At 42.1% G+C, this 27544-nt stretch overlaps 1 protein-coding gene across 3 annotated transcripts in view; it reads right to left on the bottom strand.

Annotated features, from left to right (window-relative positions):
- LOC125898908 (pro-neuregulin-2, membrane-bound isoform-like) overlaps positions 1-27544 on the bottom strand; it is an 86520-nt gene that overhangs the window by 45205 nt on the left and 13771 nt on the right. For 2 of the 3 annotated variants that reach the window (XM_049592964.1, XM_049592963.1), the window contains exons 2-3: positions 3037-3202; positions 1119-1237 (exon numbers count right to left, since the gene is read on the bottom strand). In XM_049592964.1, coding sequence (XP_049448921.1) covers positions 1119-1237; positions 3037-3202 — 285 coding nt within the window. Of the gene's footprint in view, positions 1-1118; positions 1238-3036; positions 3203-15524; positions 15748-27544 lie in introns of those variants that run through there. The other variant, XM_049592962.1, reaches the window with a different exon arrangement.

Genomic DNA, 27544 nt, shown 5'->3' with positions numbered 1-27544 from the left:
TAACTAACTACATCCATCCCCTCCTCCTGATGAGAAACTTAGCTCATATACATGTAATCTGAGCATCATACTATGAAATGCACACATGTAACATACCCATGGTTTGCAGACATGTTCAATGCCAACGTTTTATTCTTGCACCTGGGCTGTTTCAGTTCTAGTTCTTGCAGTTAAAGTATAATGAATATATGAGACTCAGACACAGTTCAGCTGCAATAGTAAGGACATGCTGTCACGTATATTAAGTTTGATTTGAAAAAAATCTGCACTGACTCTGCTCAACATCACAGCCCCTTGTCTGCACAGCATCAAAGTCTTGAGACATTACGTAGCCGTTTTCATCCAGGTGAACATCTAGTTTCTGACTCACTGTGCCAGACAACCTGCCGTATAGTTCTCTGTCAGTCCAGAACCAGATAATCATCAAGTCCTCCCTTGATCGAGGCTGAGGCACAGCTACATGAATCGTATCTGCTCTGTAAGGTCTTTAAATATATTTTTTATACTGGCTCCATCCACCCAGACAACAAGCTACCCATAGCAGCCACACACTCACTACCCGCACTGCTTGGAACAAACACAAACTCACCACCCCACCAAATGGAAGCAGCTGTTATCAAAACTCTTTCATCTGCTACAGTACTTTGCAAAACTCAGCAATGCACACACACCACCACTGAAGGAGCCTGTTAGATTCTATCACACACTCTGAAGACACTTTTTTTTCTCTTACAACTTTCATATTCTGTCGAGCTGTGTTTTACATTTTACACTCTATAGTCTGCTGCTTTTTTGTGTGCTAGTGACGGTCAAAGACACTGTGCTGTGTAGTTTTGTGGGATTTCACATTGCCGGCAGACTGCAGTGAATAAGAAACTGAGACACCTCACCATACATTGCATTTAAATTCCATTCATCTCCACATACGACATACTGCCCCACTGATTAATGGGCCACAGCCACATGTGTGGACAGATGCTCTTCATGCATGTTACCATTGTTACATGCCTGTTTGCGATGGCTCCTTTTCATCTCTCATTTGGCAAGAGAGCAGTCATGACAACATCAACAGTGTACATCTGTGCCACTTCACTTGTTGCTTAGGAGTCAGTACTCACTGCTTTGGACGTTGACAGTGCCAGTGGAGTTGTCCTTTCCCAGCGGGTTCTCCACCACACATGTGTAATTCCCAGAATCCTCCAGTTTTGCTCTGCTGATCTGGACTCTGGAGTTTTTCCTGTGGGAGACAACACTCACACAGCTGAGTCAGGGGAATCAGGGCAGGGAGGAAATAGCATGGAAACGCAACAAGTGGAAACATGGGGGACAGAGAGGCAGACAACAGGGCAAGCAGCAGCATGGCAACAGCTCTTTGCTTTGATAGGGATACAGACTCGCTTTGTCTGGGGCCAAATTTGAGGGGGAAAAAACTGCTTACAATAGGAAAGCATAGAAGCAAGTGTAACACTAGTATACTGTATTATAAAAAGGGTTGTTGGTTTTACAGCCCGTGTCAATACCCTTACATCGGTAGGTTTTATTACAATACTGTCTACTTAAGCTTTTTTATTCTTTCTTAAGATATACCAAACAATAAAATATTTTCAGATATTCTCTTAAACCAGTTGCCTTAATTATATCATCATATAATGAGGGAGGGATGCATGATAATACTGGCAAGATATCGGCCTTGGCAGGAGAAAGGCCTTAAAATGAAATACCCGCATAGGCCAAAAATTGGGATTATAATATCAAGAATAAGCATTTCTGCCGATGTGACAGGCCAATAAGATGATGCCTTCATTCTGCGACTTTAATTTGTCAAAATAGGTCAAATTTGCTCTTGCTGTGGCTAAAAGGAGAATGAATTTTACAGTTTTGTTTGAAAATGCAACATAAAAACAAATATGACATTTTTACATGTAGTCTTTTTTTCCCCCTGGGAATGTGCAAATTTTCAAAAGCATTGTGTTTTATGTCTGCGTCTGCCAGTCGACCATCATATGAGTATGCACAGTAATATGTTACTTCACTATAGGAATAACTTGATGTTCTCTACAATGAAGTCGTCAAAAATATCTGTATATATTTGTCCTGGCAATGAGCCAAAATGAGTCGGAAAACATTGGCATATCATAGGAGTGGTACCATGAGAGCTGGATATGGCGGTGCCAGTCAGCCATGCTGCAAATGTGCCCCAGTGGCCAACTGTGGAACTGCAACAAAAAAAATCCCCTGCAGCCTAAAAAGCATTTTTTCTCATCAGATCGCTATCATTAAAGAGACATATGTAAAACTTTTGACAGGACACCTGTCAAAGTCAATGCAATGTCAATTATGACTCTTGCTGAAGTGTAAAAGAGCTCATCTGTATGTGTGGTGTCAGTCTAATGTGAAGTGTGAGCTGCACGACAGAGAGAAAATTTGTTTGACTGGGCATTTTTTATTCAAACGAACTGGCACCATCATGGAGAATTGTGCACAGCTCTTACAATACATCCATGGAATAGGATCATAGCAGGAAACAACAATTGTGCAGGGTACTGTGGGCCTTTGTCCTGTTGTACTTTTGTAATTGAACCTTGAAAGATCAGTTATATACAGGGTCTTGTCTAGCTAAAGTTGATATTAGCCACTGGTTGCTTTCCATCAAGTCAAACATGGTAATTTGTGAATGTACTGAATAGAGAGTGGGTATGTTTTATTGCCTCTAAATGTAACTTTCTATCTGTATGAGAAAAACATGCAGCCATAAGCAGGGGTGATAAATTGGCTTGATCTAGTATAAATCATTAAACTACATTTCAATGCAGAAATAAGTCTTTGTAATTCCAAATATTGAATAAATGTTTTTTTTATTCAACTTCCACATTGATATTGATTTTTAAATTAGCTTCAAACTGCAGTTTCCTGAAAAACTGCATTAGCACAGTCTGCTGATAATGGCAACCTTGCTTTGACTTTGGAGCACCTCCATCTCTTTTCTTCTGACACTGTTTGTTTTGGGTTTGCGGGACATGGATGACTTGTACTCACAGGCTGTTCCTTATTCGGACTTTTTTGCTTTTCTTCAGCTCGTTGCCATCTTTGAACCATCTGTAGGTGGGGAGAGGGTTCCCTGTGGCCTCACACTTTACTATGAGCTTTCTCCCCTCATCCACTATTATTGGATTCTTCATCGGTTTTAACTTTGGAGCCGCAGCTAAACAGGAGAGAAAGAGAAAAACTCAGTGTTATTAACCGCCATGGACTCGAGCTTGATTATACTTTGGTTTGCACAGTTGGTTTATGATTGTGTTGGTGTTTTAGGAGAGACAGGGAGACAAAGAAGGACAGAGCAGCAGAGCCGATCATCATCTCTACGGACCGAGCCAACAACTCTCTCATGTGACCACCAGATGTTGTCACTAGAGACATTATCAACTTTGCCTCAGACTAATAAACAGGCTGAGTTTCACTCCAGCTTTGCTGCTATAAAAACACCTGAAGCAATATTTAGCAAACATGGACAAGCTGATGAAGAACATTTGCGGCCACAAACTCATGTGCAATAAACGGCAACTGGTAAACACGAAAAGCCAATAAAACTTTGATACTATAATAACTAGTTTGTGGTGATGACATCATGAAAAAGAAAATCTTTTATCATAACCCTTTCATCTGCTGCATTACCTCGCAAAAATATAAGCTATGTTCAAACATGATGTATCATGGTATTTAATATGTGTGATGGTACATTCTGTAATTTCTTGTAACTTTTTTTATCAGGCGGAAAAAATCTAATTGATATATGAAAAATGATCTTTGTCCAAATGCACACATACATGCACACACAACACACACGCTCGCAAACACTTGCCAGCTGACAGCTGCACACATGTTTAGGAGAAGACTCATCCAGGGCGGAGTGACAGAGAAGGGGTGAACAGGGGTCAACCAGGGGCTACCCCCCCTCTCTCCGCCTTACACACAAACACTCTCTCTCCATGTGTAACATTTACAATTTCATGCATATGCTAAACTGAGCAGTCCCGCAAATTACGGCTGTTTGCTGTGCATCGCCTCCAAAGGATGACGGCAGAACGAAGACAAACAAAGCGTGACAAGCAAAGTGAAGGATGCATAGGTAATGACTTCAATTAAACATTGAAATAGAGGTGCACCAAAATTATCCCCTGTCGTCCTCTTTTTTGAGAGGCTGTCCTACTTCACTGACCTGGTAAAGGCGACATGTCTGCACAGAGAGAAAAACCTTAATGATGCTGCATTTTTCATTTTCTTTGTGGATTTAAGTGGACAGTTGTGATGGATTCAGGGTACGGTTGGGTCTAGAGCAACATTTCACACTTCAGATTTGCCACTGTCGATGACAGTGTGATACGTGCCTGCAATTATATAATTATATAGTTATTGTTTGTGTATTCTTTTGTGGTGTTTTGAAGGCCATGTAAATTCTGCAGAAGTCCCTGTTGTTAATTATTAATCCTAAATCAGCTCAACGTATCAGCCACATACACAGGTGATCGCACGCAGACAGCTTTGCAAGCCTGGCAGATGTGAACATTGCGGGGGTGACACAAGGGACACATCCCTCTCATTATTTAGAATATGTGCATTTGTCCCTCCCAATAAAAACATGAAAGTAGCAAACACCATAAATTGGTGAGGAAAAAGCACAAACTGGTGCAAAAATTTCACCAGAATGCAGGAAATTAACGCTGACACTAGACATTTTCTAGCGAAGGAACCCCAAATCCCCCATTTCATGAGTGTCTCAGTGTTGAAACAAAACGTAGGGCTTTAGAGATGGACACTGAAGAGCTCTGTCTACAGCAACCAAGTACCTCACGTGTATGTCTTGTGCGCCCTGACACTTTTGGTCACTTGGCACTAATACTCCTGATAGGAGCCGGAGGTCGCAGCTCTTAGTATCAGCCATAGATCTCTTTGATACCAGGCATTGAAAAACTTCTCAGTTGATGCTGAGTAAAGTCTACAATCCATCCATCCTTGTGTATCTATGTTTTGTCTCACCTAATAATCTGATGCCTATAGAAGGAGATGTCTTGATTTTTTTTTTGTTTGAAATACATGATATTAATGGAATTAGCTTAATCGGAAAAGTAATCGTAGAGTGATAACTGACAGCGCTGAAGACCTTTGATGTTTACTGACATTTAGACCAAAACTAATGATAATAATTTCTCAAAACTATGACTTAAGCAGCATGCATGTGTCCAATTTAAGAGGCAAAAATGAGATGAAATACGAAGTTAATTTACATTACAGAAAAGCACGATCATTCTACAATACTGAATACCCCGTACACTAAAAGAGCTTTCTGTCTGATGTACACTTTGTGCTGATTTCCACTGGAATCACAGATAGTGAAATGTCAAATTTAAAATAGCTCACAAACAGCTCAGATCAATGGAAAAACAACTATTCTTAGTTCAATAGCAGCTATTTGTTACTAAAATTATTCTGAAGCTGCTGAGACAGTGGACTTTTATCTGTGAACAGCTTCCTGCTGGAAAATGTGAGTGATGTGAGTGGTGATATTCATGGCATTTGGAAAATAAAGACAAAGATTCTAACACAAGTGAGACGTGCCTTTGTGCCGTGGCACTCAGTAACCTTAATGAGCTTATTCTCAGGATGGGTCTTTGTGCTAAGATTGCTCCAGCAGTTAGCTTAAGATTTCACCATCTCAAAAGGGTTTGGGATAGTAAGAAATTGTAAAAAGTCATAACATTACACAGCCTGCACACATACTTTGTATCGCCATTTCAAATCAACTCTGCAAGCAGTGTGCCTTTGCTGATAGCCTCCAGCAAGACCATGTACTGAACATGAGACTCCTGATGCTCCAGATGTTCTTCATTAAATATTTTCTGTTATTTAACAAATGTAATGTACTTTATGAGACTTGATGTTAAATAAAGATCAGACTGCAAAATGCTCTATGGTCTACTGATCTCCCTAATTTTCACATTACACTGGCTAATGGCTACTCACCAGAACTGAATCATTTATTCTGTTCATAATGACACAGAGTTTTGCAACTACATGACTGTAATATATATGCATGTGGAATGTTTGATGACCGGCTTCAGCACATATTTTCATTAGCTGTTCTCAAAGGACAACTTCTGTATTTTTTAACCTGGACCCTGTTTTTCTATGTTTTCGTAACTAATGGGAACAAAAGTTTTTGAAATCGGTCCAGTATTGAGCGAGACGGCTGCGGTATGACCACTCTGAGCCTATGCACCCCATCCATTTGCATCCACTAAAAGTGCTTGTTTTTGTCACTGACAGGCTCAGATTATTATTCTAAGTGTCTGGCAACACTATGGAAAGGATACCTACAGAGAAAGACCTTTTGTAAAAGAGTAGGATCCTTTTTTTTTTTTTAACCAGTAACAGCCCCCAAAATCACTTTTGCCAAAGCCACCAGACTCCATCCAAATAAACAGTAATTTTATCATTGTAAAAACACACTTCATTCCAAGTCGGCAGACACAAAATAAACCCACAGATACTGTCTTGGTTTGTCTTTACACTGTTCCAACAATCAACAAGTCTGGTTTGATTGAAATAAACCCTTAATTCACCCAGTTAGATGTGAAAATATGCTGACTCTATACACACTAAAATCACTATTTATTTTAATGGAGTCTGGTGACATTGGCGACAGCAATTTCGGGGCTGTGTCTGGTCAAACCTAAAGGATCTTACTCAGTGACAGAGGTCTATCTCTGTAGGGATCCTTTCCATACACTTAAAATAACACACTAAGATTGTCAGTGGCAAAACAAGCACTTTTAGTGGACTTACGAAAAGGATGCTGTGGTTACATCGCAGCCTGTTCTGCGGCTGCTGGCTGCAGCGCTCTCACTCAATACTGGACCAGTTTCAGAAATGGTTGTTCCCATTAGTCACTTAGACACAAAGACATGGGAAAATAGGGTCCAGGCTGAACACCAGAGTAACCCTTTAAGATACAAAATTTAATTTGGTACAAAAACTTTTATTTGACTCTAATTAGTAAACTGCTATAAATAAGTACTTATGCTCTCTCGTCTGCATATGTACATGCTTCCCATACACACTGTGCTCTGCCAGACTAAACCCAGCACACTGCCTGAGGAAAGCCTTGTCAGTCATAGTCGGGGAACAGCAGGAATGAGGTTGCACCATAAAGAAGGAATATTTAGTACTTTGCCTGGACACAGTTCTGTCCTTGCCAAGCAAATTAAACAAGCTTTGTCCTTGCCTGGAAAAGATACAGAAACACAGGACTGCACTTCTCATCAAGACAGTGAGCCAGATGTGTGAGAGGGTCTGCTCCATCTACAGGATACACTTCTAATGAAGACACAGGAGTCCATCAGACGCTCTTGCCTCGACATGCAGATGTTTAACATTATATCGCACTGGAGAATAATCTTCATGTCCATGTTGAATTATGTCTTCATTAATGAATAATTTTAATGGTATCTTTCCAGCTGCTTAATCTGCGTGACACAAACTTAACACAACAAATCCATAAACTTCTAAAAATTAAAAAAGAACATCCTTTGTCGGCTTGGTCAGCAATACACAGCAGTCGCTCGTGATTGGAATGACAGATGTGAAAAAAAGCAGAGCATTATAAAGTTTGATGGACACAACTTAAATATAGCACAATCAAGTTCACGGTGCTTAGCATAAAGCATGTTAATTTTACCAAGTGCAATTAATGTTTTCCGACAACACAATAAAGGCTGATAATCACTGGAAATAGAATCATTTCTTTGAGACAAATGGTTATCTCATTTTCCATTACACCAGTGGAAAAAGTGTCAGGCAGCAATGATAAACCCTCGCCTCAACAACAGCCTGATTCTCTCTTTTTGAAGCGGAGGGGCAGCTGCAGACATGGACTATAAAAACCAAATTTGAGAATAGAAGCCTAACCGGCGTGTCAACAGCTCATGCCTTGGGTAACAGTTGGAGACCTCGGCCCCAGAGAGAGAGGTTCAAAAACAAAGTCACTTGATGAATTAACAATGCATTGCTCATATTATTGAGTTAACATTTCTGTTTTACTTCCAGGAGCTTAGAAAAGGAATCCGAGGCATGCCTTTGTGTTTCCCCTTCTAGACAAAGTATCCCTGATTACTCTGGTGTTATGTCACTTCGCTGCACGTTGTCAAAAGACAAATTACATGGTGAGACGGCCAGAGAAATGGGTTCTGCATGTGGGAATGGTCTTCAGACACCGCACACTAGTCACTGTAACACAACATCTGTTCAAGGAGATCATTTCAACAGCCTCCCACCACAACCAATACACTTTCCCCAAATAATTATCTGCTACATTGTTTATATGTGACTCGAAACACTCTACCTCTCTCTCACTAAACTCTTCGGACATGCTACTAATAGTGTTTCTTTTATTAAAATGAATAGCATATGTTTTGTGTTTCTTTGTGACAGTAAAACACATGAAGAAAACCAACACTGCCTGTTAACTTTTAATCATCTCAGCTATTCTGATTTGATCAATGCTCAACTTTTAACCTACTATCCAGGGTTTCTCCTGGTTGTATCCAGATGTGAAGAGGCCAAATCATCTGTATTTGCTTACAAGCAGCAGGACTAGTCTCCATTAACAGTTTGGTGCCCTGAACATATTGGAACTAACATTTTCTCAACTGGTCACGATCGCTGTGTTTCTGTCCACCCCTTCTAGAGAGTAGGTCTTCCTCCACACTGAGTGATCACAAAACTGCGTCTACATTTGGTTATTATTAGATTACTTTAACTTATTGTTTTTGCAAGACAGTATGTACAGACGTGTAGTACTTTTGGTGCTTAGATAAACCTCTACTTTCATGCATATGGTAACTGAGCTACTTGTCCAGATCTGCAGTGCCATAGCATACAGTACACTGCAATAGGACATGCTGCCAATTAACCGACTTGATTTTGTAATAGGATATAAATTTTTGGCCTTGCACTCTCAGATCGACCACATTTCAAACTGGATTACTGACAACAGTTGAAACAAGAGTGTAAATTGTGTACAAGTGTCACTCAATAGCTCACTGTGTGAAAGAGCTGGTGGACATAACCGCTGGATGACAACAAGTTATTGTTATTACCAAAGTGCGGACATCTTTGTTTACAGTCGGCCCTAAATCACCGTCATGGGAAATAATGAGTTCACAACTGAAGTCTGCTTCACAATATCTATACTTTTCCAGCGATATCATTTCAGCACAACACAGTAGATTTTAATGCAAACTGTTTAATACAGTGGTGAACTAGGGTCATCGTAGGTTTAAAAAAATTGTCCCAGGGAGGGGGGCAATATTCAGAAAAAAATGTGTGAGAAAAAAATCTAAGAAAAATTGTGGGTTCACTTCACTTTGCACGGTTGGATTGACTTCATCACAACACAGACGCCACTGGTAAAGACGGAATCCCAGGAAACAGTAAGACATTGATTGATGGTTGTTTTAACGTCCAATCAAGACCTCTTGTTGTCATTAAAAACAGTTCCACTATAGTTTCACTAACCAGAGGATCTGCGGTTCAAAAACCAGCTTCTCCAGTCGTATGTTGAAGTATCTTTGAGTAAGACACTGAACCCCATATTGCTCACGATGGCTGTTCCTCCCGCCTACATGGACTTTGTCACTCTTTGCTACATCACCTGACTTTCTGGCAGAAGGCTCTGAGGGCATTTTTCTTGTAAATTTGTGACTTCTCAGAGAATTTCAAGTTTTTTTCTCAGAAATCTATGACAGTCCCCCCCCCCCCACCCCCCACCCCCCCCACGTCTTTGTCTGTGATCTCTGTGTTTCATTGCTCTTTTGCAATAATGACTGTTGTGACTTATCATAAAGAACCAAGCATTACTGGGGAAGAAAAGTCATGTGAAACTCATTGCCTGCTCTGTCCTGGTTTGACTGCCTACTAAATGACTTTTATGTTCGGGAAATTTTCATACTATTTTTGTACACTGTGGTGTTGAATGACCTGACTGTGCTACAAGCAGCTGCATGCAAATACTGTACATCGCTGATCACTTCCTTGAAATTTGCTTCTTACTGGCAGCCACACGATGTACAAATAAATTAACATGTTGCGCAAGTTACACGGCCAATTTTAGCAACTGTGTTTGTTCCACTATTATTTTTTACAGTAACCATTAATGAAATCACTACCTGTAAATTGAACAGGTTCTTAAAACTACTGATTCCACTGACGATCACCACCCCAGTATAAAGCTCTACATGGCATTTCACCATGGTTGGTTCCTTTTGGCTCTCACCGACTCCCCAATTCAACACTGTGAACAGACGCTCCCAACACATGAACTCACACACACTGGAAGGAGGCAATGTTAAATACGGGCTTGTGAAAAAAGCCAAAGAGTTATGTTTCTCATGAGCTGGGAGATTAAACCAGATCGAATACTGTATTACACTTCAACAGTTAGAGAGGAATCCAATGGGATTACTCAGTTTCTGCTAGATGTGTAATACCCTTTCAGACAGACACATCTGTCCTCCTGTCAGGCTCCTAACATTGGTCAACAGTCATTAATTTGAATACATCTTACTAAATACTGATGATTTAGGGTGGGTAGGAGGGTTACTGGTTCAATCCCAAGAGGGAGCTCTTATGTGCGGAGTTCACGTGTTCTCCCTGTGTCAGCGTGGGTTTTCCCCAGGTACTTCGGCTTCCTCCTACAGTCCAAAGATGTGCAAGTTAATTGGTGACTCTAAATTGGCTGTAGGTGCGAATGTGAGTGTCAATGGTTGTCTGTCTCTATGTGTCAGCCCTGTGATAGTCTGTTGACCTGTCCAGGGTGTACCCCACCTCTTGCCCAATATCAGCTGGGATAGGCTCCAGCCCCCCGCGGCCCTCAAGAGGATAAGCAGTTATGAAAATGGATGGATGGATGGATGGATGATGATTTATTTACAGGTTAATTAGAGGTAGAGAACAATGGAGGGGTAGGGGAATCATGCACAAGTGGGCACAACCAAGATGCTACATTTGATGTAATTTTTTGCTTTTATTTTGTATGAATATATATTTTTTGTTGGTGTATATATAAGGCCACTTGTAAAGTAATTGCTGGAGATGGTTAACACTGTGACATCACAGCAAACTTAAGTGCTCACAACATTACACAGAAGCTCTTTAATAAACCAGCAATTTCTTAAGTTTCATCTGCAGATTGCTTTCAGATTAAAAGCTTGTCATGATTTGTCTCTAGATATTTTCTTTGAGAACCGCCCATCAAGAGGCTTCTGTTTGCTTACTAATTTGTGGTTTTAATTAGCCATGTTAAGACTGTTACTGACGTCGAAAAAAAAATCTCTACTTGCGCTGATTTCCAGGTGTTTATAGGCACTATAATGCTGTTTATATGGTCAGTTGAAGTTGAATTCGCTGGCTTTGTGATTCGTTCTCCAGTTGTTGTTTGTACGAGCACACTACAGGGCAATTTTGTAAGAGCAATTATATGAAGCAAGATCATACCTGAATTGGAAGCTGAGGTTGTCTGAGGCTTCACCGCCACCTCATATGACGACTAGTCTCTATAAAACATTTTGTTGCTGAATAACTTCAGTAGCTCAATTTGAATTCTGAAGGTGTGGTAGGTGTTAGTACATGAGAAAAACGCATCTGGCACAAAATGAAGGAGCCAACTCTTCACTTCCATAACTAATTATTACCACTCTGACTATGCACGCAAATCCAGTCAGAAAGGAACTTGTTGTGCTTTGTCCTGACATAATACAAGATGGATGGCAGAAGTTCTGGATTACCACATCATCACTTCCAAGAGAATATTTATGCAGGTCAGGCAGACTGTACAGGGATTTCTAACTACGGATGAAAAAAAGTGAGACATGCATTCACGTTGCATTCTGTTAATGACAGATTTGATGAAATGCCTGCAGCCATTTGCTCTCCTTGTCTTATTCATAAGAAAGACAACTAAGTTGCAGAGTTTTCCATCCCTCTGGGGTCTTTTCTTTCCAGTTAAGACCAACATTTTTGCACAAACGTCTTTGTTAGCGTCTGCAGGAGTTTTCCTTTTCTAACCATGGGACTGTTTCATTAGAAAAGTCCTGCAACATTATTTGAAGAGTGTCAACTTTCAGCCTCGATATGCATACCGTTCAAAAAAAGAGACGTGAGAGGAAATCGTCATGTAACATTGCAGCAGCAGAGTGCAATAAATCAACACTTTGGAATACTTTCTGGTCCAAATGCTGGAGACGTCATAGCCAGTGAAGGGGCAATAATAGCTGAGAAGTACCTGCTGTTAGGTGATCTCCTTAAATAAATGTGAGGAAAATAAGTTCTCAGGGAACGTATGGTACACGAGACAATGCTGTCTTGTTCCTGGGATGTCGGTGACGGCTGACTGACAGTCTAACAACCTTCACAGAGCGCTTATGGGCTGGATTACATACAATTATATTTTGACACACCTCATCCACACAGGAACTTGTATAACGTATTACGCACAACACAGCACGGTGCTGCAGAGATTAAAAAGTGGATGTGAAATAGCATCTTGATGAAGTTGAAATAAATAGCATTCAAACAAACTTAAAAATGTAAAGCATTTTTTCTGGGCAGCTGACGATGTTGCCTACAGGAATATGCGTCACTGGCCATGACTACAAGGAAACCTTTATGTGTTTCCCACAGAATTAGACTCTATGTGTAGTAGTAGCTGATGCCGTCGGGCAGGGAGGTATCAGGGATGGGGTCGACACATTTTGTTTTTTGTTTTTTTTTTTTTGTCTGTTTGTTTATATCATTGTGTGTCCCCTCCCTAGATTCAGAGATTTTTGTGGGTCCATGAATGTAGCGCAGTTTTTTTTGGTCCCTCAGCAGCAGTTTGTGGAGTTTGATTAGCAGGGTTGTTAAGTGATCAGTCAATCCGATCAGAGCTGATCAGATCAGATCGATGGATGACAGGAGCAGCTATTGCAGAGGCGAGTGAAAGCAAACTTTCACTGCGTCTGGCGTTCTGCTGCTCCGTATGTGTCCAGAGTGGGCTCTGCACCCCGAGAGTGTGGTGCAATGAATAACCTAACGGTATGTATTCTCCAACAATGCACCTAAATCAATATGTGGCATCAGATAAACCCTGTGAAAAATCAGTGATGAACAAGCTATCTCTATCTATCTATTTTGGAAGCTCTGAGACCAACCGTGGATATTCAGCAAACTTTAACATCGATAATAAGACTTTTTAGTTACTTAAACACAAAAATATTATCTTACATTCTTGTTTTATTGGTCTTTCCTTCACATGGACGGTCACATGCTTAAATGTCACTGTCAGGCAGCACTTGTGTGACAAACTGGGAAACTGCCCATATCCATATTTTGGTAGACATGCAATCCCCATGTAATACCTCCACTCAGCTCAAACACAGCAAAACAGCCACTAATCTCCATTGGCCTGTCTGAGCACATTTCAGTACATTTTGGTGCAACTGTGCTGCTTAGTCAACACGCCAACAGATCAAGCTAGCTCACTAAGAGATCTATGGTTATCCTTTGAAGTGGGCACAGACAACAAGCATAGTAGATATAGGAAGCTGGCATACTGTTCTGATGCTGTATACATGTATACTCATTTAATTAATTTTTAATTAGTAGATATATCATGCATCGCTGCACTTCTGGCTGTGCAGACTTGTTTCCAGATTTGCAAATGATTACTTCTTTTGAACATGACTTATTGATAAACCGCATTCTCCACAAAGTGATGTCACTGGTGGATAATTACAAAGCTGGCAGCATTTATTAAAGAGCCAGATCAGGTTGACGTAGTGAATAAAGGATTCATCTTTAAAGGTGGTGTTTGGTTCCTCTCTTTTTATTTTGGATGACCCATTTTGGAGCTGCAGGCCAAGAACACACCTGAGGTGGTTGGGCGTGAAGTTTTCCATTAGAGCAGACATAACAGGCATCAGACATGAGCGTGTGGTCATAGTTTCACACAGGTTACACAGCTTTGTGATGAATAAACGGCATTTTCATCGAGGACAATGATGTGATTTAAGATCAGATTCTTATTTAAAGCTGACATCACCCGTGCCAGCTGACACACGGACAACAGCAGCTACACTGTTAAAATTCATATTGATAAAAATTCAACAATAAACAGTTTATTTTCATTTGTGTCATTTTGTGAAAAGTGGAAAAAATAAACCCGACTAGCTCCTCTCTCTTTCTCTCTCTCTCTCTGTGCGGCAGCTGTGCTTGTAGATTAACAAAGATGCCAAAAAATATTCTGCATTCCCGTGTAGTTTGGGAAGCTGTTTATCTCACATGTTTATAGATCACAATCAAACTTGGAACGTGGACCAGTAATTACTCATATATTAAACTTTTCATGGGTAATAAAACAAGAAAATTAAGCACACATGCCAAAAACAACTACAGTAGCACAGTGAAGCTGATAAGGGGCAGAATTCAAATACAGAAAAGACCCACATACAATTATCTACAGGAAAATGTGAAGATGTGAGCTAAACCCAGTCTTGAGGTTATCTGTTGGACGCTGACAGAGGTGACATCAGCAGGTACAAAATGGCCACCAGCATCAAAAGAAAAGCTGACTAAGATACAGTATCTGATCACACCGAGAATGAATGGCCACAGTGATAATCATGATATTGTCCTTAAAGTGTCACTGAGACGGGGGTTGAGCTTCCCCCATGACCTGAGGTCAAACTACAGTGACATGCTGCAGCTTGTAGGATCCACCACTGAGCAAGCACATTGCTACGTTTGTGACTCCGAGAGACGAGCAGCTCCCATACTATTCCTATGTCAACGTAGCTCCCAGCAAATATACACACATGCTTTTATGTAGGATGACTCACCACATACTCATAATTAAGGAGAAAGCAACTGTAGCAACTGTTGAGTTATTAACCCAGTCGGAAAAGTGCGTAATGGAATATTGTATTCTCATACAAACATCACTTCATAATAAAACGGTTTGAAAAAAGAAAGCTGACTTTTTTCAAACCTGTGAAATGTGGCAGAGCATTTGTGAAAACGTGACCATGCAATGAATTAACGAAAAATCTTTAATGCACAGTTATAGCCGGTCGTTCGTTTTCAGAGAGCTGAGAATCCAACTTGCTCTGTGCGGTCCAGAGCTGGTTTAGCTGAAACTTTAGTTGATTTTGTACACAAGTCATATCATTTGACTTCCCTACAGCTCCAAAGTGCTGCCAAAACCAGATGTGCCTCTACACGCTGTCCACATTAGGAGACCAGTCCATGTGACAACTCAGCGGCAAGCTTTGACAAGCCAAGAGGATACTTATTTTATCCCACACTTCCGTGACACAGTAACACAAACTCAGTCTCACACATTTTTCTCTCCATGTCTCTCTCTGTCTCACTCACACGTAAATACATATGGATATACGTAAAATGTTACACAGAAACCACCTTTAATTTCTTTTTACCTGTAGCAGGATCGGCCTCTTTCTCCTTTTGTCCTTTCTTACCCCCCTTCTTTCTCCCTTTCTTATCTTTCCTCTTGCTCTCCGTCATGCTGTCACAAGAAAGTAAATCCTCTCAGGAAAAAAAAACAGGTAGTCCTACTGGGAACGTGTGGCAAGTGGGCACCACCAGACTCTGAGCCTGTTAGAGCGTCTCTCCTCCTATATAGACTCACACCAATCAAGTACAGCAAGGAACCACCTACTCACAGCAGGGCAGAGGGAGAGAGAGAGAGAGGGAGGGAGGGAGGGAGGGAGCGGGGAGAAAAATAGGAAGAGAAAGGTAGAGAGGCACTGCTCAAGAAACTAAGAGGGGAAAAGTGAGAGAATACAGAGGGAGGGAGGGAAGAAAGAGGGAGGGAGCAAGGAAGGCATTTCCCATTGCTTTAAGGCAATCAACTGTTCCCTTACTGGATCTATCAGATAAGCAGTGGCTCTTCCAGGCCCTGCAGCCACAACTGAGGACGGAGAGAGACCCGGTCCTGAGCAATCCCCACAGAAATCTGAAGTCTGCCCATTCATGCTCCATGGCCCTGCTTGTAGCCAACTCTGTTCCTACCTCGGGAGCATCTTCTCCTTTCTAATGACCCGTGCAAAAGTGCAGCGAGACCACTTAAGTTGTCCCCTCTACACTGCTGACCCCACCCAGATAATTCAGGCGGAGACCTGCCCTTGCCAGGTTGATGTTGGGGTCCCAAAACACTTCACATCTGGTTCAGATTTGCTGAGCACTAGATTCTGTGGATATGTGTAAAAGAGAGCGCTGTGTGAGGTGCCGAATGTCAGATCACAATCTGCGACAGACTGCTTCTTGCAAAATTACACAAAATCATCCCTGGCTTCCCTAGCTGCTCCCCTTCTTCACCTCTCTCGTCTGTCAGTCCCCCTCTCAGTACTACAGGCGAGTTCTGACATGCCTGTGGTTGTATCTCGCTCTTTCACTGTCGCTGTTAGCGAGGTGTCATCAATGTCCGTGCAGCAGTAGGATTTAGAACCTTTAGAATAAGCTTGTATCTTTTAAAAACTGACCTTTATGCATAAGACCCTGGCTTTCTGCAAATAAGTCAAATCCAGTGAGTGGGCATCTCACCTTAGACAGCCTGAAAGCACAGAGGAAAATAGGGCAAGGAGAGACACATATAAAGGTAGGGCAGGACTGAGTTGAAGGCCAGCAGGGGCACATATGTGGCTCTAGATAAAAGAGTCTTAGTACAGAACTTTCTAAAAGCGGCAATTGACTCCTTGTCTGACTTTAAAGGGAACCTGCGATGCTCATTTCCAGGTTAAAACTTATATTTTTGGTCTCTAGTTGAACATAATTATATGCTTTCATGTTTAAAAAAAATAACAACTGTTTTTTTCATATTGTCTGTGCTGAAACACCTGCGTTATTCACCCTTTGTCTGAAAACTCTGTTTTAGTGCCTATCTCTTGAAGCCCCCCTCCCAAAAAAAGCCCAGACTGCTGTGACTGGTCAACATTTCTGTGTTTTCCATATCTGCGCTTTCAGCATCGTCACTGCAGCCGAATTAAAACTTCTAAAGAAAAGTCTTCATCACCAGACATGTTCCAGCCGGATTATAATCCAAAACTGGGGAGATATAAAGAACATCAGCAATGAACATTACATTTTTACATGATTTTTACATGATAGCATGTAGCTAGATGTAGCAGTGTATTTGCGGCTAAGGAATGGCTGTAATGGTGTATAGCAGCATTTTCACCATTAAAGGCCTCTAAAACAAAACATTCATAACAGGATACGTTCCAGCAGGAATATGATTAAAATCAGAGAGAGATTAACAACACCTGCGACCAGGACAACATGTTTCCCTAACATTAGCATGTAGCTACATGTTGCAGTGTACTTGCAGCTAAGGAAAGACAGGAAAGAGTATAAGAGCACTTTCTACCATGAAAAATTACCAATAAGAGCTTTAAACAAAAATCTTCACAACTGGACATGTTCCAGCAGGACTATGATCAGAAATTGGGGAGAGTTTAGCAACATCTGCAACCAAGACTACATGTTTCTCTAGTGTTAGCATGTAGCTACATGTAGCAGTGTACTTGCAGCTAAGGAATGGCTGTAACAGAGTATAACGACATTTTCCACCATTAAAAAATTACCAATAAAAGCCTTAAACTAAAATCTTCACAACTGGACATGTTCCAGCAGAAATATGATCTAAAATCAGCGAGAGCTTAACAACTTCTGCAACCAAGACTATGTGTTTCCCTAGTGTTAGCATGTAGCTACATATAGCAGTGTACTTGCGGCCATGAAATGGTTGTAACTGTAAGTAAAGCAGCATTTTGAACATTAAAGGCCACTGAAATAAACCTTCATAACTGGATATGTCCCAGCAGGAAAAAAAGGGGAGGAGATTAACAACATGTGCAACCAAGGCTACATGTTTCCCTGATGTAGCATGTAGCTACATGTAGCAGTGTACTTGTAGCCAAGAAATGACTGTAACGTAACATAATGGCACTTTCTACCATGAAAAATTACCAATAAAAGCCTTAACCTAAAATCTTCACAACCGGACACGTTCCAGCAGGAATGTGATCAAAAATCGGGGAGAAATTAACAACATCTGCAGCTAAGATTACATTTTTACATGATATTAGCATGTAGCAATGTACTTGCAACTAAGGAATGGCTGTAACAGGATATGGCAGCATTTTCACCATGAAAGGCCTCTAAAACAAAACCCTCAAAACTGATATGTTTCAACAGGAATATGATTAAAATCAGGGAGTGATTCACAACATCTGCAACCAAGACCGCATGTTTCCCAAATGTTAGCATGTAGCTACATGTAGCAGTGAACTTGAAGCCAAGAAATGACTGTAACAGAGAATAACGGCACTTTCTACCATGAAAAATTACCAATAACATTTTAAATCAAAATCTTCACAACTGAACATGTTCCAGCAGGACTATGATCTAAAATCGGGGCTAGATTAACAACATCTGCAACCAATGCTACATGTTTCTCTGACTTGGCATGTAGCTACATGTAGAAGTGTACTTGTGGCCAAGAAATGACTGTAACAGAACATAACGACACTTTCTACCATGAAAAATTACCAATAAAAGTTTTAAACCAAAATCTTTACAACCGGATATGTTGCAGCAGGAATATGATCAGAAATCGTAGAGAAATTAACGTCAGCAACCAAGACTGCATGTTTCTCTGATGTTAGAATTTAGGTTACGCAATGTAAACACCTGAAGTAGTGTGCCTGGAAATGACCATATAAAGAAATCGGTCACAAGCTGATGTCAGTTTGACTTGAAAGTAGAAAAAACATTGGAAAGAAAGCACTGAGAACGGTCTGAAGTCTGAGGTTTTTGTTCATGTGGATTACTTTTACTTATGTTTACCTCATTATTTTAAACTTTGGCCACATTTTTGACATTGTAAGATATTTATGACAGAAAAAAGGAAAGGCATAGTAGGTCCCCTTTGATAGGAAAGGATATGTCACTCAGATTTGTGTAAAACAATGTCTAATGCAAAAACAACAACGACAACAACAAAAACAACGCTGCAGCTAATCTGTGTATCTTCATTTGACATAGCCCAAACTGTGACTACATGGTGATCACAGTATTATTTTAGGATGCTATATCAAAGTAAGGTTTTCTAATTTCATGCTGACTGAACTAAGTGGCAAAACACCCACACACAAACACACACACACACACACACACACACACACCCAAAACAACACACCCCCCGAAATAACAGCAGAGTGCCTCTCAATGAAACTGGTATGTTAAAAAAAATCTGTAGATGAGTCATCTGCGGGGCCCTCCCGGGGTTTGTCTCAGTCCAGCCCTCAGAGGACTCTTGACGTTTCTTGGGAGGAGGCGGCAGCAGCAGGGATTGAAAAGGGGGCAGCAGAAGGGTCATGTCTTAACAGGTCAGCGCACTCAATAGCATAAACCTCATCTGTGGGCAACAAACCTAAAGGGGTCAAACCGAGGCCAAGGTCTGACATGCCAATCAGGTCTAATACAGTGCTTTTCCTACTTCAGAAACGAATTGCTCTTTCCTCCCCTCTCCTCTCTCTTCCCAGTGGTTGTTCTTGATGATCTAATCTGTCAGCAGAGGTAACTGAGGACTGGCAGGGGCTACGGTGTGTCAGAGAAAAGAGCTGCCCCTGCCTCCTACCCCCAACCTCAACACTCACTTCCTCCTCTACAATTCAACAAGATGAGACTCGTTCCCAGGCCCGTGTGTCTGTGGGTGGGCGTGCGGTTTATGTATGTGTCAGAAATGCGAATATCTGTGACGTCAGGACAAAAGAAACGCCACTTTCAAGATGATGAGATGTTGATTTAGATTGCCTGTGCCGCCTATCACAGCATTGCTCAACCTGCTCCTTCAAGATCCCACAATTGTCTCCAACAGAGCCACACAAGATGCAAATGAGTGAAATGTAACATTAGCTGACATGAGTTATGAGGGTGTACTGTAGGAGCATTGGGAGCACGTTAACCTCGGGGTTAGTGTGGACATCAATATGTAGCTCTTGTCTCAAAGTTTCTAGCAAACTTGCTGAGCTGCTGCTGAACTGCGAACAAATTCTAGAATTTGCATCATGCAGCAGTATGGATACAAAAATGGACGAGTTTCACAATCACGACTTGCCACAACTGTATCCCACCTGGCAGAGTTACATAAAACATGGATATGCAAAAAGTGCATGCACATACACAAGAAAGGGGAAGGAAATGGAGTCATAGTAGAATACACACTGTGAGAGAATTAGGTTAGATTTTTTTTTTTTTTTTCCATGAGATTGTGTTTTAGAGCTCTGACAAGGTTGAGCTTTATGAGCTTGCGGAGTACAACAAGAAATGAACTCCGTTTTCACACCCAGACACAAATATGGTCATGGACATGTGCATCTAAATCTTTCTTTTTTCCTTGTCGATTCGAAAGCATCTGCTGTTTTTCAACAGCCGTGGGCCGTCCTTGGATCAGGGTCTGGAGGTGGAGGGGCACAGTGGGCCAGTGTGGGAGGAGCATCACTTGAAAAGCAAATTCAAAAAAAAAAAAAAAAAATGGAGCCAACCCCTAAATGTTCTGACATGGATCCTTTGTATGCCCTGCTCATAAATGCTCCACAGGCCCCATCTCTGCCTGCCTCCTAATCCCTCCTCGCTGCCCCCCAAAAAAGGGGAGACAGCTTTCCTGTATGATGGAGCTGAGCAGCTCCCTCCTAACAACAGCATACCTGCACATCATCACATTGATACCGCTCAACAGCACTCCTGCCCTTTCACAGGCACCAGAGTTTATCTTTTTAGACATAATGGCTTTAAACAGCCATTAGGTTGTGTTGTTTACATCTGTCTGCTTTTTTGCCAACAAAGTGTATATGGGTGTTGGGGTGGGGGGCTTAAAGTAGGGTATAGTGCCTGCTTTTAACACATGTCTATAGTCTTGACTCTCAGAGGTGAGGCAAGGGCAGTGGGGGGAGGGGGGGGACGACACAAGCTCTAAGACAAACAGGGACGAAAGAGGATAAATGTAGAGGACGGGAAAAAGAGAGGAGGGAAGGAACGGGGAGGACAGAAGGTAAAAGTGTGAAAGAGAGATTTAGGAGTGAAAATAATTCATCAGATGACAGGAAAAAAGCCCCACCTGCTGATATTCACCTTTTAACAAGGCATCTGCTTCTGCAGCTGACCGTGCACTGAGGTGGCTGCCTGATCATTGAAATAAAACCTTGCTCATCAAGCAGCAGGATCTGTCGTGAGTACAGACCAAGGAGATTGCGTACGACACATAAATATAATCTGGTTGATCACAGTCTGGCTGCTTTCCACATGTATTTGTATGTATGCACTCTGAGTGTCTGTGCAAGAGGCTGTCTGTATGCATGACAGGCAAAAGATGAGAAGGCATGTGAGGAGACGCTGAAGATTTATGTCACTGGGCGTGCTGGTGAAGCCCCCTTAACGACAGACACGACACAAATCAATGCCAGTGACATCTGGAGGCCCGAGGAAGGGGCTATTTTCTCAAGGTCAGTCGTGCCAAGGTCAACAGAGATTCCAAATCTGAGTGTTACTAATGACTCTGCTCAGCAACAGCTGAGATCAGGATCACAGGGGGAGACCAAATATCACATTCACTGCCTCATTTACAGCGTACAAAATGGATGGGTGAATTCAAATCACGCACGGCTGTTCTAGGTGTTTAGAAATCAAAGGGAAACAGCAAGAAAGACTTTAAGTGTTAAAACAAGGAAGTGATCCTGGGTGGATTCAGCTCTTTGACGTTTCCGCAGCACATAGCTGTCACCATGGTAACCACAGTCTTAAGGGTAGCAACTAGAGTATGTGAGAGAGATGTAGAAGGGCGGAGTGAGGATGAGAGACAGGGAGAGGGAGACAAGAAAGGATGCAAGCGAGAAAGTGGGAGATAATGTGCAAGAAATACAATGGGAGGAAGAGCGAGAGAGGCGGAAATAAAAAAGAAAAGGTAACACAGGAAAGCGGCGAAGAGAGACGGAGCAAAGCCGAGAAACAGAGAGCGAAACAAAGAAACACAGAGAGAGAGAGGGATCCACTGAGCAGCTGCAGCCTGGCCACTGTATCGCTCCATAAGAGAGATGTCCATGAGTAAGCCTGTGCCAAGCCTGCTGGGAAAGCACTGCAGTAGCATCTCAGAGAGGGAGAGATGACAAACATCAGCACTGAGCATGCTCCACTCTCAAGGCCACTGAGAAAATGAGATTTCAGCTCTTTAGCCTCTCAGTTTGTTCAGTTCTCCAGCTCTATTCCAGCCTCCATCTGTCACTATCCAGCTTTCATGAGCACATCACAACACCAGGGCCTCTCTGTGCTTCAGATGTGGCCCCACGCTGGATAAAATCTGACTGATGTGTCAGATAACTGATTGATCTAATGGTAAGAGGCATGTTTCCCACTTATGGCCACGCTGACTCATATTGTGACAGGTTTGATTGGGGCTGAGAGGAACAAGAGATGAGCATAGCAACTCATCAGCCAATGGGGCATGATACTGCAATAACAGGCCAGCCACCATGACAGCCTCGCACACACACACGCACACACGTGCACACACACACACACAAGCAGCCAGATGTGATCTCTGTGACTCCAAACTCTTACTGATCGTCTTCCTTATCTGGACGGCTGCCAGAGCTGCACCGCAAATGACAGCCATACATTTGTGTCAGACCTGCAATTAAGCAGAGGTTGATTTATTTGATTTTTTCTCCTTTTTCTGCTCTTTCTGCTCGTTCCGCGGGCAGACAGACAGACACACCCACGCTGAGACACAATTGTGTGCTTTTCGGTTTCATGACTGAAAATTGACGCCTCTTTTCATCAGTCATGGTTATGTGATGAAGTGTGAGAGGGAGACAGAGTTCGTGTGTGCCCTGTATGCATGGTATGTGTGTGTGTGTGTGAGGAGGACACAGTCGAAGCTGTAGAGGATGTCAATTGCCACTCAACTTCCACTGTGGCTAAAGTAGCGAACACTGTAAAATAATTCTCCACTTGCTGATAAAAAAAAGTGTGTATCAAAGTTGATGTGTGACATCCTCACTGTCTATATATCTTTCTTCACTGATAACAAAGAGCTCCTCAATTGGACAATAATAGCTCATTGTGGTGATACAGAAATAGCACAAATATTTTTAATGACAGATGCTGTCTGTGCATGACTTTGATGATCCTCTTAAACAAAAATCCGCTCCATCTTCTTAAGGCTGCTTGATTGAATCTCTCTGTATTTTTTTTTTAACGTATTTATTTTTCTCCCTCTCTGTCTGTCTCTCTCTGCCTGTCTCCCTCCCTCCTGTCTAAGGGAGAGAGATAAAGAGGTTTGTGTGACTGTGAGCAGATTGACTTGAAGATAGAGGCTGGAAGCAGATCTCTTCCACCTCCTCATTCTGCTCTTTCTCTCCTGCTCTCACCCAGATGAATAGACAAACAGTCTCCCACATGCTCTCACAGTTTATCAAACACACACCCACATAGAACCAGGTCTTCATGCAAACACATATGTGTGCTCTCACCAGAGAGAACAACACACACTCAATCTAAGTGTCCTCGGGCCGACAAAGTATACACTGTCACACTCAAATACAAACATAGCCCCTCAAACACGCACGTACGCATACGCATGCAAACACACAGGTGCATCCACATGTAAATAAAAGAAGAACGTGGGTTACTGATGCGTTCAAAATGGACCTGTTTTCCACTCACAGTGTACCTAATACAAACCATTCCCCTGTATTTCATTTACGAAAGAGTCTTTTAAGACACTACATCTGAATCACAGCATAACACCAGGCTTGTTGTGTGTTTTTTTCCATTGCGCACTCATTTTTTTCACTGGAAACCCAACTGACTAATACATCTAACATGTCGTCATTGCACATCATGTGTGAATATAAGTCCAGGAAACTCATGAGTCTTAAAAGGTCAGTATAGCCATGAATGTTATCATTTTTGTCGCCAGTACGTGCACACTTGGACACGATGATGCCATATTATTCACAATCTTAATCTCAGGAGAGATTGAAAATGATTCCCCAGCCTTCACATGTTGCTTTGAGCAAACCTTTGACTACAGCAGTAAAGTTTTAAACTGCAGATTGAAATAAATCAATCATAAATGTCACTTTACTGAAAAGCAGTCTATCAATCAATGTTTTATGCATGTTTAAAGATGACTTCAAACTGCAGAAATGTAAATTTACACGGGGGAAAACAAGGGAAGGTTGTGCTCTTATCAGCAACCGTCCCCCTTCAAAAACATGCGTGCATCCGCTCTCTGCTTTGCATTCTTCGCATCAAATCAAATTCCTTTTGCGCTCTGCACTTGTCCTTTATCTCCAGAATGTGCTCTTAGAGCAGCACAAACATGTCACGATGAGGACACTGTGAGGAGTTTTCACACAGAGTGAAACCAGCCTCTTGGTCAAATCATTTGCATTTCTCCTTTCTCCTCTCATGGCTGAGCTCGCGCTTATCATCAGTCCGTCTTATCTCTTTGTTTGTTTTTCGCCAATGTAGGCTTTTCCTGGAAAACAGGCCACTACGCATGTGTAAGCTTAGATCACGCTTTGGCGGCATAAGCCCAGATCAAGGCGGTCTCAAACTGAGTGAGCTTGATAAGTGGGCAAGAGAGTGGCCCCGGCTGACGGTGCCAGGATGGCCTCACACTGAGCTCTGGCAAGCCAGACATGGCTGACAGGAAGCCAGGACTGTGGTTGGGTCATCTTGGAGCGACAGGATGACTGCACAGGCCCACAAAACCCTCTCCAGTCCTCTTGAAGCAGTTAAATTCAGCGCCAAGCGCACCAGTGACTGACAACCCCAGTACTAAGAAGGAGGTCAAAGCTAGCTAAAGCTGTAATTGTTCTAAATAGGCAAGCCACCAGTCGCCAGTATGAGCAGCTTAGTGATGGAGGAGCAGTAAGAGAGCTTTAGCCTAAAATCTAATAGTTGAGTTTTAGCCAACAGAGTATTAATTATTGCTCAAAAAGCCATGTAGTAATATACTACTAAACCATGTTTGCAGACAGGGGAGCAGAGGTCAGAGTAAACTCACTGACCGCAAAAACCAAGCTCAAACTGTTGACCAGTAGTTTCACCAGACTGGCACTGCAGCGTTTTGACAGGACAGAAAGAGAAGACATCCTCTGTATTATTTTTCATGGTACATTTTGTGTTGTTTTGTAATGCTGGCTTACTTACAGTGGTTTCCTGGCCCATGGCCATTCGCTGTATGATAACTGCCGGCTTGCAAGCCTAATGTCATGGAGACAACAAGGGAATGAAAAGAAACATGCCTAGACAATGCATAGCAAAAGTACACATCCCAACAGATGTGATGGAGGAAAAGCGTTAACGGGGCTACAGGGCTCACACTACAGGGACTTTCTGTAACACTGATCTTACTGGCTTTTACAAGTACAACAGGACCTCTGTGTGGAATGTTGCCTTCTCATTTAGGGTAAAACACCCCTGGAGTTAAGGGGTATCAATATCACAAGGGAGATATATTCCTCTTTTGTCTGCATTTGCTGCAGTGAGGTGATGGTTAGTGTGCTGGTCTGTGGGCCAGCTGGGACACATCTCAGTTCACCCGTGCACACACACGCATCCACACACACACAGACACACACGCATACTGAAGCTTGCTCGACGCTGCTCACTATCTTTCAACAACAAGCTGAGCAGGGACCAGACGGAAAGAGGTCCTATTTGTGCAGGAAGATAAATACACTTCTGCACCCAGTCCTGTCCCCTCCAGATTAGAGCAACACAATAATGAGCAGAAGCACTGGTGGAAGGTCAGAAGAAAGCAAGGGTAAAGGATAGAGTAACAGCCTACTACCAAAACACACACCCCCGCACATGTACATGCCGGAGTAATCACAGACAGACACGCATGCTTTTATCTTTAATTATCAGAACTTAATATTGTCTAAATTAGCAGCAATATTGTGTCCCTTGTACTTTGCACGTTAATTTCACCATTCAGGTGTATTATTTGTGAAGTTTAAGAATGTCCCTTATAAATATGGATAAACCCCTGTGGGGATTTTGCTAACTTTCCCAAATCATTCTCCGGGAAAAGCTTCAAAATTTGCAACTTGATGGCGTCACAGTTTTTAGAAACACAGACGGCACGCATGAGTAGCTGTGGGTGTCAAGTAGCTTGGTCATCTCATAGTGGGATGATGGTGAGTTGAGTTGTGTCTGACTATCCACATACATAGTGTAAATACTCAGGAATGTGTGTGTCGAGTTGTTTACAAGTTATTCTGTGAGTCAGCAGTGTCATAATCTTTTATCAGCTCCTCCTCTGTGTTACATTCGAAACGGACACATTCAATCACGGACCACAGGATTAGGCAATTCATCCCGGCTCTGCCATGAATGCATGTTTTCTCTCAACTCGGCTGAAACAAACCTCTGGCTCAAAGCAGGAGACCCCTTCACCGGTGAAGGAAACATGATTTTTCTCCTGGTCCACTTCCAAACACTGCTAACAAGCCATTCCATTCTGTTTAAAGTCTTTTCATGTTAAGACACACATCAATCCACACCTACAACATACCTGAGGAAACAAACCTTCTCTCAGGATATGTGCTGTGTGTGTGGGGTGAACATGGCCGGACACGTCCCTTAAACACACCGGGAGGCGCCCAACGGGAGTGCCGGCAGCCCCTCTTTTCAACACTTCGGCACGCTGCACACAAACACAGTTGCCCTTCCCATGGTCCTTTTGTTCCCTATCGTTTTGTTGAAGTTCCTGTCATGGACACTGTCAGCTTTCTCTGGACATTTATAACTGCCAGTTATATTGCACTTTTGGACAAAGACTCACTCTGATGTATGATACTTTCTCCGGGACTACATGGCGCTGATTATGCTTGAATCACTGCGCAAATGTAGACAAACTAGCCATCTCACAACTGACGCAGGAAAACATGCATATGCTTGCCGACACTGAATTATAGCAAATGCACTTTACAGAAATTCAGACAATTACCCAGAGAATAACACACCCAAGCACTGGCAAGCGTCTACACAGACCTGGGAAGAAATGTACTTAAATTGCGTGCATAACTCATGAAACCCTCTGAAGCTAAACCTGATGCAGACAGACAGAATTGAAGGAGGCTACCTTTCAAGTTTTAGTTTATGTGTGTTTTTAAAAAGGTTGTAAAGTTAGAATACGTGGGTAAACATAGTTTTGTAACAGAGAATAAGTGGCATGCCAGTCTCAGTAAATGCTCTGTTTCCTGTGGTGGAACAACAAACTTTACTACCATACCATGACCTAAAAACACTGCTGCCATTTCCAAATCATGACGTATCATAACATGCTCAAATCTACGGAGAAAAGCAGGAGAGGGCACAGAAACTGGTGCACGATTACAGTGAATCAGTGGCCTGGGGGGGG

This window comes from Epinephelus fuscoguttatus, linkage group LG12 (genome assembly GCF_011397635.1).
Source record: "Epinephelus fuscoguttatus linkage group LG12, E.fuscoguttatus.final_Chr_v1".
In the NCBI taxonomy this organism is placed as follows: domain Eukaryota; kingdom Metazoa; phylum Chordata; class Actinopteri; order Perciformes; family Serranidae; genus Epinephelus; species Epinephelus fuscoguttatus.
Note: the sequence above shows the minus strand (reverse complement) of the source record. Positions and strands in the feature narration are given on the sequence as shown.